Source organism: Phyllostomus hastatus, unplaced genomic scaffold (genome assembly GCF_019186645.2).
Source record: "Phyllostomus hastatus isolate PE091 unplaced genomic scaffold, TTU_PhHast_1.1 phas_contig_40, whole genome shotgun sequence".
In the NCBI taxonomy this organism is placed as follows: Eukaryota; Metazoa; Chordata; class Mammalia; order Chiroptera; family Phyllostomidae; genus Phyllostomus; species Phyllostomus hastatus.
Genome location: NW_025333872.1, coordinates 1,568,627 through 1,582,024, shown reverse-complemented (window position 1 = coordinate 1,582,024; position 13,398 = coordinate 1,568,627). Strand labels below are relative to the sequence as shown.

General features: G+C 44.1%; 1 protein-coding gene across 3 annotated transcripts in view; it reads right to left on the bottom strand.

Annotated features, from left to right (window-relative positions):
- Positions 1–13,398, bottom strand: part of TBC1D22B (TBC1 domain family member 22B) — an 85,374-nt gene that overhangs the window by 25,382 nt on the left and 46,594 nt on the right. For all 3 annotated transcript variants that reach the window (XM_045843768.1, XM_045843767.1, XM_045843769.1), the window contains 2 exons: positions 2,864–2,970; positions 2,315–2,390 (listed from right to left, as the gene is read on the bottom strand). In XM_045843768.1, the coding sequence (XP_045699724.1) occupies positions 2,315–2,390; positions 2,864–2,970 (183 nt within the window). The remainder of the gene's footprint in view (positions 1–2,314; positions 2,391–2,863; positions 2,971–13,398) is intronic.

Sequence of the window (13,398 nt, the reverse complement as noted above, 5' to 3'; positions counted from 1 at the left end):
GGCACCGGGAGCACAACCTGGGGGATCAGGCCCTGAAAAAGTCACATGAGCCAAAAAGGCAGTTTCCATTTCTTCCCCCCTAACCCCAAGAAGCCAGACCGAGGGGCCGAACCAACACCAACTGTCCTGCATGTTTGATTCCCCTGTGTCACGGCAACACTGCACACAGAACTACTTTCGCATCACGGAGTCATGGTCTTGGTGTCTCTTCCTTCTCAGGGCTGCTCTAGCCACAAACCAGAGACATAAGGTTCCCTTGGCTGCCTGATCTTATTACTCATCAGAGAAGGAGCCAGAATGGAAAAGAACACAGGGTCACCTTGGCCACCCTCCTGCCAGTGAGGATTTCCTCCTCAGCAGCCCCCACAGATGGCAGCCGGCAGGGGCTTAAACCCTGCCAGTTGAAAGAGGTTCACCGACTGCACTCAAGGGCAGCCTCTCCCACCGAAGTATTAAGTGATTCACCAGAAAAGTATTTCGCCGTATTCAACAGAAACCATCTCCCCTAACTCCCACCCCTTGGTGTTTGTGTGCCATTCTGGAAAAACCCAAATCAAACCTGACCCCTGTTCTACAAGACAGTCCTTCAAATAATACTTAATAGAATTTTTTGACTTTTTAATAGAATTTTTTACATCATTATCCTCCTCAGTTTCCCGATCTATAAAATGGGGATAATTGCTCATACCTTGGAAGGTTTGAGAGAAGATAAAATGAGAAAATAAAAGTACTTACAACAGCACCTGGCATGTGGTAAATACTTAATACAATTTTTGAAGGAGTAATTATTAACAATGGTTACTTCTGGTGGGTAGAATTTGAGAAAGGGGGAGAATTTTTACTTTTTATTTTGTGTTTTCTGAACTGTTTAAATTTCTGTAGTAAGTATTACTTCTATAATTCAAAGGATAAAGGTATATACACTTCAAGCTCCACTTTCCTAAGCACTAGGCCTTTTTTACCAGGCACGTGTGAGGGCAGAGAAAACCAGGCGAGGGCGGCCGGTGGCAGGAACTGTCAGCCGGCTCAGCAGCCACCTCTGGCGGCAGGCGCCAAGTGCCAGAATCCAGGTGGGGGACACAGAGACAGGGCCCTGCCCTGCCCTGGAGCTAACAGCTGGTCGGAGTGGTAAGAGAGAAAACATGCCACATATTACATAGAGAAAACAACTGAAAATAAGCAAATGAACATGGAAGACTGAAACCCTAAGTCATAAAAAGAAGCTGAAGTGAGAGGAACAAATCAGGGGAGGTTTTCATGGGAAAAAAACCTGGGGAAGGAGAGAGAAAGATACACAATTCTGTGTGGGATGGAAGGCAATGCTTCAGCAAAGCAGAAAGCCCCTGCCTGGGAAAGCCAGGAAACGAGATTTAGTAGTTGGTGTAGTAACTGGTGAAGTCCTGAGGAAGCTTTACAGCTTCACTGGTGCTGCTGCTGCCACGTAACAGACCTCACTGTTCAGTTCTATGTGTTCTTGATAAAACCTAACTCTGACTTCTCTCCCAGGGCCTCAGTTTCTTTGTCAGTCAATAGCAGGCTTCCTGAGTTGCCTTTTTTTAAAAATTAATTATGCCTTGTTGATTATGCTATTGCAGTTGTCCTGAGTACCCCCCCACCCCCTCCACCCAGCGCCCCTCACTCCCTCAGGCAATCTTCATTGTTCATGTCCATGGGTCATGTGTGTAAGCTCTTTGGCTCTGAGCTGCCTTTTAATTCTAACGTTCCATGATTCTAAGCCACAGCTAAGGAATTACTATAAGGCTCCTGTTACTCAAAGACATTCTGCTTCAGGAAAAGTCACCCAAACAGGTCACAGTAGCTATGGGAAGTCCTACTGGGCTATCAGCCAGACTTGAGGACCTTGTGTCAAGCCCAGGAGTCCTGAGTTTTATCACCATATGAAGGACAAGGTCAGACTACAGAAGGGGAACTCAACCAGAACAATGCTTAAGAAAGATGCTGTCATGTGATAGAAGGTTGGAAGAGGAAAGGTTTAGAGCAGGCAATGGCTGGCTCAGAGCAGTGGCTAGGGAGATGGAGCAGGGAGGATGAATTTGAGGAGAGATGCTGAAGGAGAATTGATAGAACTTGGTGACAGAAAACTAAGCAGAAAAAAGAATTTGAAATAATAGCTGAGTTCTTACCTCAACTTCCTGTTGCGATTTGAAAGGATGCTGGTGCCACCAACAGCACAGAGTAAATCAGAAAGGGTCACAGCTGGGAGGAGGGCTGAGGGGGGCACCCACAGCATCACTTGCTTGCATTGGAATCATACTGTGCTATGGGTAGAGAACTCCCAGTCCTCTGAACCTACCATCAATCCGGCTGACAAGCTCTTCCAGCGCCTTGACCTTCTTCTGGATCCCTGGTTGTGCAAAGGTGTAGTTATCCTGACAATGAAACAGAGCCCAGAATAAACAGGGACTCAGAACAGTCATGCTACCACTCCTCAAGTTCACAGAAACATGTTTAAAAACACCAGCTGTTTTTCCAAAGCCAGTGCCAGTATTTGGCGGAACGAAGGAATCTCCAGAACACCTGAGTGTGGGGAAGCCTAACAGAGCAAAGCTGTCCTCGGCAAAGGTGAATGACATGGCCCAGGTGCACAGTGGAAGGAAGGAGCATGCTCTGATGTCAAAGCCAGGGCAACATGGACACTGTCTGAGACTCCAGGGGACGCTAGACCATTGCTTTTTGAAAACTTTAAGCCAATGAAAGAGGTAAAGATGGATGGACAATAAGGGGAGGTGCCATGCCAGGTGAGGTGGGGGGGAATGTCTGATGCAGAAGAGCAGTAAGGAACCCAAAGGCCCACAGGAAGCCCTGTGAACCCAGATGACCCACAGGGGCAGAAACTGCTCACCTGGATGCCATCCAGCAGTTTGCTCATGCACCAAAAGCTGTCGGCTTCAATGCTTCGCAGCATGTCCTGAGACAAATTGGTCACATCGAAGTTCTCCACATCCTCTTCTGTAAAAGAAAAGGTGAAGAAGGTCCAGAGGTCTTCTCTGGACAATGGAGAAAGACAGAGTCTAGTATCGTCACTGGGGCCCTTTGGGCAAGGACAGAGCCAGGCTAACCTGATGCCGAGGACAGGGACTGCCCTCCTCCCCTTGGCAGGTGGGCAAGTGAAACCCAGGGGAGTTCTTGATGATCTCATTACAACACTGAACAGGCCATTCCTCACACCAAGTCTGCTGGGTCCAAAATATCTTTCTCTTCCCCTGCATTTGTTCATTCCATTTTAGAAAAAGACACTTCAGGCCTCATATTCAATGAGCTATACACCCAGGCCCCTGAACAAGGTCTGGAAAAATTATTTGACTTCAGAAATTCAGTGAGCTGTGTAGCACACTCATATGTAGTGAGAGCAACTGGGATCAAATAGCCCCCACAGCTCATTTTTAAAGGCGGGATCCCCCAATTCTGACTAGACAGACCCACGGCCTCCCCACTCAGAAGTGATGAGTGTGAGAAGGCAGCCCAAACCTGTGGTAGCTACTAATTTTATTTTCAATGATTTGGTAGTTCTCAGGATGGGCTGTGTAAAACATAATCCTAGAGGATACTCAAGAAAAAAGGGGTTCCACAGACAAACGTGGTTGAGAAATGCCACATTATATATCCTCACCTTGGAGATTCACAAAGGGCATAGCCAACAAAAATATTTGAGAAGCTGTAAGAAATTCTCCATTGAGTAAATATGCTTAGGGTAAGGGGGGGAGGCGGGGAGAGAAACACTGATGTGAGAGAGGAACGTCTATCGGTCGCCTCTTACACACACCCTGACAGGGGACTCAACACACAACCCAAGCATGTGCCCAGACTGGGAACTGAACCAGCGACCTTTCGCTTTGTGGGACGACGCCCAACCCACTGAGCCACACCAGTTAGGACATGGGCCCTCTTTTAAAAAGGACCATCTATTAGCTCTCATGGAAATCCCACACCAAGTAAAAGGAGTGAGAAGTCATCTGTCTGGTCTGAGACCCCAGTGGGGAGAACATAAGGAGTCCTCAAGACATTCAGAGAAGGAAAAGGCCATGTGGTGTTTCCTTCCTGCTGCAGAGAAGCAAAAGTACTAAGAAAGGCTCTCCTTGCCCGACAAGATAGGCCACCCCAACCCACAGGCTCCTGTATGTCTGTCAGAGGCCACACGAGGAAACATTTAGGCCCTTGAGTTCTGCACCAAAGGTAGCTTCTCTCCCAAGACCCATACACCCTGTTTTGAAAGCAAGAAATTTACTGCAGTCCCTGGTGCTGCAGACAGACACAGGCATCCGACAAAATGTATTCAGAATCCAGCCCTTTCATTTATGAGAATTATTACCAAGACCTACAACTGAACCTCCTCGAGATAACATGTAATAACAACTCTCAGATTTTCCTCTTGTATAAATAACATTTTTAAATGGACATCAAGGACTGTAAAAACCCTTTTAGGGAAGGGGGGATGTTTTATTAGAAAAGCTATGACCCTGGAAACAACCTAGAAGTCCAGCTCGAAGCACAGACACAAGTAAATACATGTTAATACATGTTAAATGCTACCAATGGGGCCTGGCACACAGTAGGTACAATATAGTTCTAGGTGTAGTTTATTAGGAATTTGTAACATGGGAAAGTAAATCACTGTGTGAAGGGAAAAAACAAGGTTCACAATTATTCTTGGTACACTCTCAGCTACTGTATGTATGTGTGTTTACATAAGCACAGTGGAAAGACGAAATATATCATAAGGTTTAGATATAAACCCGGGCTTGTTCCTCAGGTGGTAGGGATAAAGGATTTTTATTCTCTCTAAGTTTTATTAGACTTTTCAAAATTTCTACAATAAGCATAATTTTTATAGTCAGGGGAAAATGTAATTATTTTAGATAAAAAGCTACAATTGATGACACCTGCCTTTTATCACACACAAAAAAGAATAAAGCAGTTTTTCTAAAACACAAAGCTTGCAGAAACTAAGACTTCAGATAATATATAAAGGTCCATTTGAGAAACTACATTGAGGGGAAAAAAAACCTTTCTAGAAATATCATCTTTCTTTTTTCCTAACTTAAACACTTACTATGTAGTGTTTTCTAGGGGTGGCCATATATGTACTATTAATTTAGTTAAGTGATAGTAAGCTGTAAGACCCACCCAGCTCAGAACTTTCTTTTTCTTCTTGCTTGGTATTACTTCTCTAAGGTCCTTGCGTGTGGCTGTACGTATCTGTAGCCTACTGCCCCAGGGTGCTCACCCACCCCCCGAATTCACATATCTGTTCCCCAGGCACAGATCCCCAGGTGCCTCCAACTGCCACTACTACAAACATGCCTGGAGAAAACTTTCCCTTCCTCCAGTACGAGAACTGCTCTGGGTCACAGGTACTGCCAGGTCCAGGCTCACAGCAGTGCATGAGGAAATAATGCCATTTCCTTTCTAGTAAGCATAGCTGCTCACACGAACCAACGGAGATGCTCCCTCTTCTGACAAGGAAACAGCCTTGTCAGAAAAAAGTGAAACCCACGAGGCAGGCTCAGGGCCAAAACCACTCCCACCACTCACTCTTGTGCCCAGAGGAAGCTCCAGGGCTCCACAATCACTTGAAGGGTCTTTTCCACCGTAGGCATTCTACAGTTCCAGAACATTGTAGTGGAAATGTCACTGCGAATGGAAACCACATGTAGCAGAGTAACAAAGAGCTTGGGTCCCCGAGAACAACAGGGGACAGAGCTGCCATATGAGCCCTGGCAACCTATGGCTTTTTGTCAGACACAATAGCATGTAATTAAAAGAACAGACTCTGGAGCCAGACTGTGTAGGTCAAATCCTGACTCCCTCAATCACTAGCTATGTGGCTTTGGGCAAATCACTCTACCTTCTGAGCCTCAATTCCTCATCTGTTAAAGTGGTGATTTCCAACCAGTGTCATAGGATGGAATATGGGTTAAACAAGTTAATATATAAAAATGCTAACAGTGCTTGGCATAAAATAAGCATTATGCAAATATCAGCTAGTATTATTGTTATTAAATGAGGAATAATAAACTCCTGTCCTGTTTCAGCCCACTTTTTAAATTAAATGTATTGTGATGACATTGGTTAATAAGATTAGATAGGTTGCAAATGTACATATCTATGATACATGATAAGTATATTGCATTGTGTGCCCACCCTCCAAAGTCAAATCTTCCATCACCATATATTTGACCCCCTTTACCCTTTACTGCCTCCCATCACCATTCCCTCCGGTAACCACCACACTGTTCTCTGTGCTTGAGTTTTTGTTTGCTTTTCTTGTTTGTTGACTTGTTGCTTTCAGAGCCTCAGTTATTTTGGATCCCTGTTATTTGCAGCCAAACCTAACATAATTCCAGAACATACCTTAAAAATTTTTAAAGTTTCCATTTCCACCATTTGGTCTTATGGAGAAGATTTAACAATGTGGGGACTTAAGTTGGTAAGATGCCACTCTCAGCAATTGTGCCAACTTCAGACATTCAGCTGCCTTTCCAGGGAGGAGGAGACCAAGAGACAAGATGCCAGGCCCTCTTAGGGGGCATCGATTTGGGGGCTCTTTTTTCCCTATGTTCTGCCCTAGTGCCAGGCCTGTCCTTGCTGTCACAGATAGGGGAACAGTTTACCAGTACTTCAGATTGGGGAGAGAGTTTAGTTCTAGTGTTCTGCCTGATGGGAGGACAAAATTCACACATTTAGTAAAAACACTGTGAGCTGAGTGCCCCAGCAGAAAGCAGCAGAGATAGGGAGGCCCAAATGCTCTGTGAAGGGCTTCATTCATCATAAACAGTCTGTTCAGAAGGATCATTAAATGTCCCACTTGAGAAAATTCAACATATTAATTGAGCTGGGATGGGAAGCCATGCCAGCAACATAGTCTCGAATGAGGACATTGTCCCTTCAGTCATCCCTACAGACATGCAGCAGCCAAGGACTCCGGCTGGAGGGAAAGATTTTAAGGGATATTTTATGGCTATTTTAGGAGGCAAAGCATCTAAAAAGAGAAAATCCAAAGCTCCTTATAAAAATAAAATTGCCTACTCTGGGTTTGACAGAAACATGCCCATTCATAAGCAGATAAAATGTCCTTGAGTCGTGGCTCATGTCAACTGTTTATTTTATTTTTTTTTTTGAGAACTGCAAGTCCTGGGCCTAAAATCAGCCTCACATGTGCCTGAAGAACTCCTCCATGGCTTAGGGCTTTGCTTAAACTGACAAGAGTTACTTGTCCATTCACTGCTCGTGGCATTTCCCAGGATTTGCTGGGTCAGAAAGCCTGACCGAAGGCACGACAGGGTTCCAGGCACCAGATTGCAGATGGCTGTCTCTTATCCAAATCCTCTGGCTTATTTGGTTCCTGTCTTTTTCTTTCTTTTAAGTAAACTCGTAAGAATACCTTACATATTTTTTTATCACAAAAGTAAACTAATTGAGAAAAGGAAAATACAATTTTTTCAGCCACACATCTAAAGAACCTCATAAAACAGAAACTTAAATTTTTCATCCAAAACAGTTTTTTAAGAAAAGCTGTTTTAAGGAATTCATCTAATTGCCTGTATGTAATAGTTAAGTGGTTCAAGTGCCATAAAAATATATTGTTGGAAATTATTCACTTAGTACTTGGCAGTACTAGGTAGGTACTTGATGGCAGCAGCTGAGACAAGGACACCATTGAAAACCTTAGTGTGGAGAGCACAGAGGGGCCACTCAGCTAACCCCAGGAAAGTGAAATCACCACACAGAGAAGGGAGAGTAGCAGCACTGGTCTCTCCAGGGAGGACGTCCGAGGAGAGACTTCTGAGGTTCCTGCAGAGCAGAGACCCAGAGGGTAAACGTTGTAACTGTGTGGGAGACTGTTTTAAAGACACAGAGAAGCAGCTGACCATGGAGCCCTTCCTGACACTGTGCCTGTTCATCAGGGTAGTAACCCAAAAGCTAAATAGTAACTCGGAATGACTCATGAACTCTGGCTATACACTACCCAGTGTGGAGTACCCTGGGTATTATGGATGTCATGATACCTGGGTAAAATTAATTTTAAAAACCAACAAACCACAAAATTTTCTCTATTTTCCACAGATTTCTGTATTACTTTTACTTAGCAAACATTAGTGGCTGCTGGTTAACTTGATCTCATGGCACTGCTGGCTGTAGGACCCTAGGTTATATGAGACCAAACTCTGTATTCAAGTTACGAAAGCAAGGGAAGGGCGGGTCCAGCACACACTTAACCTTCTAGGATGTGCCCAAAGACCACCCACAGAGACAGGCAGCATGTATGTGAACAAGCTCTGGGAAGTCCAGATCCCCCAATGCCAATGTCAGCTGCCCCGAGGTTCCTCATGCAGGGTCAAACATCTTGAATACATTGGCTACCTTAGTTTCTCCTGTTATAATTTCTCACTTATTCTTGGGGTCAGATGAGAGTGAGCACACATACACATGCCACTTGTACCATGAGCCAGGGAGAGGGCAGGCTAGGTCTCATCTCAGAGATGACAAGCCACAAATTGACTTTGGATAACTTACCTCCTACATGATAGGAAATGCAGCACTGGATATCCCAGTAAATGCACACTATTCTCAGAAGTGTCAGCCCAGTCGCTCAGCACTCTGACTGGGCTGTCTCCACATATGTGTCTACTTCTGGGAAGGGTCTCAAATACTCAGCCTGTCACATATGAGGCTGCCTCATTGGTGAAGACAGGGCCAGGGGGCATCTTCAGGAAAGGGTTAGAGTCCCAAATAGGGTGAGTGCTAAAGTATTCAGCATCAGCTCCACTCACCAATTCCCTCCAAACCAAAGCATTAAAATGGAAAATGAAGTAGCCTTACTATGTGATTCATTTCATATACAGTTTAGAGACAGGTAAAACTAACTGAGGTGTTAGAAGTCAGTGCAGTGGTTACCCTTGCTGGGGCAGGGGTGAGGGGCACTAGAAAGGGACTTCTACAGCACTGGGAATGTTCCATACCCTGATACAGGCACTAGTTATTTAGGGGAAATTTACCAAGCTGTGCATGTATGATATACGTACTTTCAAAAATATACGTTATATTTCATCCTTGTGTGGCTCAATGGATTGAGTGATGGCCTGTGAACCAAAGGGTCACTGGATTGATTCCCAGTCAAGAGTCAGGCACGCACCTGGGTTACAGGCCAGGTCCCCAGTTGGGGACATGTGAGAGGCAACCAATCAATGTCTCTCCACACACATCATTGATGTTTCTCTCCCTCTCTTTCTCCTTCCCTTTCTCTCTCTGAAAATAAATAAAATCTTCTAAAAATATGTTATGTTTCAATGTAAAGTATACATTTTTTTTATCCTCACCAAAGGACATGCTTATTGATTTTAGAGAGAGGGGTGGGGAAGAAGAGGGAGGAAGAGAGAGAGAGAGAGAGCGAGAGAGAGAGCAAGAGAGAGAGAGAGAGAGAAATATCAATGTGACAGAGAAACACTGATTGGTTGCCTCTCGGACATGCCCAGACCCAGGGACAGAACCTGCAACCCCGGCATGTGCCCTGACTGGGAATAAAACTGCATGACCTTTCAGTTTATGGGAGGATGCTCCAACCAACTGAGCCACAGCAGCCAGGGCTAAAGTTTACATTTTAAAAAGCAAAAAGAAATGTCCTCTCAAGACAATAATGAAATCCCACCATTAGTTTGTCCAGGTTCATCTCTGGTCTCCACACCTCATCAGACAAGGAAGAACAGGATGAGCAGGGCGGATACCACATGCAGAGTCGGATGTGAGTGAAGAGTGAAGCCGCCTAGCAACTGAGAGCATGGAGCTGAAGCATGCAGCCCAGGAGCAGACATGGCAGCGGGGCCTCGGTATCTGGGCATGTGGGTGTTTAATACTCACTTCCTTTCTCTGAGAATGAGTGTTAACTATCAAAAGCTAACTGCATGGCCTGCCCCCTTGACTGAGTCAGGGCTCTGCTCACACGTCGTCTTCTCATGATGACCTTGGCTTACCACCCTGTCAAAAACCTGCTCCCATTCCCACTCTTGCCAACAAGGCACATCTCTGTCCTTTCCTGTTTCGTTTTTCTCCATAGCACTTATCACAATCCAACAAATGCCGGTTTTTCTACTTATTCCGCTCATCAGAATTTAAGCTGCAGGAAAGGGATTTCTTTCTGCATATAATTTACAGCTGATTACACGTAAGTGCACAGCTGTTTCAACACATGTATACATCTGTGCAAAAATAGGCCCCAGTCCAAACAGAGAACATATCTAACAACCCAGAAAGTTTCCATGCCTCTTTCCAGTCAATCTCCATCAGAGTCAACCATCGTTCTGATTTCTATTGCCATACATTATTTTTAAACTCTACTTAAATGAAATCATATAATGTGTAATTTTTCTTCAACATATTTTTTAAAAATCTTTTTACTTTTCAATTCCTTTGCTCATATTTAAACATTTTATTTTTAAGTATATTTTATTAACTATGCTATTACAGTTGCTCCCATTTTTTTCTCCCCTTTATCCCCTTCCACCTGGTATGCTCATTCCCTCCAGCAATCCCCCCCTCCTTAGTTCATGTCCATGGGTCATACATGTAAGTTCTTTGGTTTCTCCATTTCCTATACTATTCTTAAACTCCACCTATCTATTTTGTACCTACCATTTATGCTTCTTATTCCCTGTACCTTTTCCCCCATTCTCCCTCTTTCGCCTCCCTGCTGATAACCCTCCATGTCATTTCCATTTCTGTGATTCTGTTCCTGTTCTAGTCATTTGCTGAGTTTGTTTGTTTTTAGGTTCAGTTGCTGATAGTTGAGTTTGTTGTCATTTTACTGTCCATAGTTTTGATCTTTTCTTTAGATAAGTCCCTTTAACATTTCATATAATAAGGACTTGGTGATGATGAACTCCTTTAGCTTTACCTTGTCTGGGAAGCACATTATTTGCCCTCCCATTCTAAATGATAGCTTTACTGGATAATTTTGGATGTAGGTTCAAGACTTGGAATACTTCTTTCTAGCCCCTTCTTGCCTGAAGGTTTCTTTTGAGAAATCAACTGATAGTCTTATGGGAACTCCTTTGTAGGTGACTGTCCCCTTATCTCTTGCTGCTTTTAAGATCTCTCTTTATCTTTAACTTTTGGTATTTTAATTATGATGTGTCTTGGTGTGGCCCTCTTTGGGTCCAAGTTCTCTGAGACTCTCTGAGCTTCCTGGACTTCCTGGAAGTCCATTTTCTTTGCCAAATTGTAGAAGTTTTCTCTCATTATTTTTCCAAGTAAGTTTTCAATTTCTTGCTCTTCCTCTTCTCATTCTGGGACCCCTATGATTCAGATGTTGATATGTTTAAAATTGTCCCAGAGGTTCTTAAGCCTGTCTTCATTTTTTTGAATTCTTGTTTCTTCACTCTGTTCCAGTTGAATGTTTATTTCTTCTTTTTGTTCCAAATCATTGATTTGAGTCCTGGCTTCCTTCCCATCACTGTTGGTTCCCTGTGCATTTTCCTTTATTTCATTTTGCATAGCCTTCACTTCTTCCTCTATTGTGCATCTGAACTCAATGATTACCAATGTTTTGAACTCTGCATCTGATCAGGTTGACTATCTCCTCAGCACTTAGTTCTTTTTCTGGAGTTTTGATCTGGTCATTCACTCGGGCCATATTTCTTTGTTTTGGCACACCTGTTACATTGTAAGGGACGGAGCCTTAGGTATTTGCCAGAGCGGGGCAACCCACTTCCCTGTGTTGTGGTGCTATATGTGGAGGGGGGTCACAGAGGTAACAATGCCACTTGCTCAGCTCTTGGTGGACTTTGAGTCACTTCCCATTTCCCCCAAGTGACTGGTGCCCTTCTAGGTGCTGATTCTCTGAGTGGGTGGGCTTGTGTACATTCTAGGACCCTGTGGGCCCCTCAAACTAATTCTCCTGAGAGACTGGCAGTTACTTCCAGTGCTGCAACCACCACAGATTTTTTATAGCCAGAGGTTATAAGGAGGGGTCAGAGAGGAAACAATGCTGCTTGCTCGGCTCTCGATCCGCTTTCAGACACTTCCTCTGCTTCCCCAAGCGACTGGCGCCCTTCCAGGTGCTGCCCTGGTGCTGAATCCTGGATGGCTGGGCTTGTGTACATTCTAGGACTCTATGAGCCCTGCCCCTCCAATGGACTCTGAGTGACTGGCAGTTTCTTCTGGTGCCGCAACCTCCACAGGTTTTTACAGACAGAAGTTCTGAGGCTTTATTTTCCTGCTGTTGGAATCCTGGGTTATATGGTCTGTCTTGTACCCCAGTTGTTCTTCCTGGTTTTTATATGCATGCAAACGCGGGACTGCCTGGTCTGCCAGTCACCACCTCACCACCCCGGCTGCCTGTCTCCACCCCTCCTACCAGTCTGGATGAACGTTTGTTCATTAAGTCTTGGTTGTCAAACTTCCATACAGTTATATTTCCTGACAGTTCTGGTTGTTTTTTATTTTTAAATTGGCTGTTATCCTTCTTTTGGTTGTGCAATGAGGTGAAGCATTTTATCCATCTATGCCTCCATCTTGGCCAGAAGTTCCTCAACGTAAATGGTTTCTGAAGTGGTTTGTTCAATGTTGTTGCCTTTATCAGTAATTTGTCCTTTCTTATAGTTCAGTACCTTTCCACTGCATGATTATCCATTCTCCTGCTAACAGATATTTAGGTTGTTTACAATTTTTGTCTATATGAACATTCTTACACAGCCTTTTAGGGAGGATAAGTTTTCATTTCCCCTGAATAACTAGAAGTGAAAGGCACAGATTTTTGCCTATTCTGTTTGTGGTTGTATCCCCAGTGCCTAGAGCAGTGCCAGATAAATACTTGCTGAGGAATGGTGGTTCTCAATCTCCATCCCTCAGAAGAGATAGACCTTTTGGCTACCTCAGCACAGTATCAGAACACAGAATGTAATTCACTGCCCTCCAGTGGCCAAGCACAGTACAGCCATACTCATTCCTGGATATCTTGTGACATTATCATAAACTTTTCATTCTTTCATTTATCTAGATGTATGAAAAGTATATTTTAGATACCAAATTGAAGGCGCTGGGAATATAAAGATGTTTAAAATTGTCTCTGGTCTCAAAGAATCATACAGTTTGGTGGCAAAGGGCAGGAGGGAAACACAGAAATGTGTATTACAGTAAAGTGCTCCAGACAAAATGTACAGGGTTATGGAAGCAGTACTGCTGGGGTGGCAGGGGTTGGGGGGAGGTCTCAGGGAAGGCTTCCAGGAGGAAGGGGAGTCTTAAAAGATGCATAAGGATTAGTCTAGGGGATAAAAGGATGGTGCAGAACAAGGCTTTTGATTAAAAAATGTCAACACCAGGCTGCTGAATTTAAGGGGTGATGCAGGGCAAAGATCACCCAGGGCATTACACAACAAGCTAGAG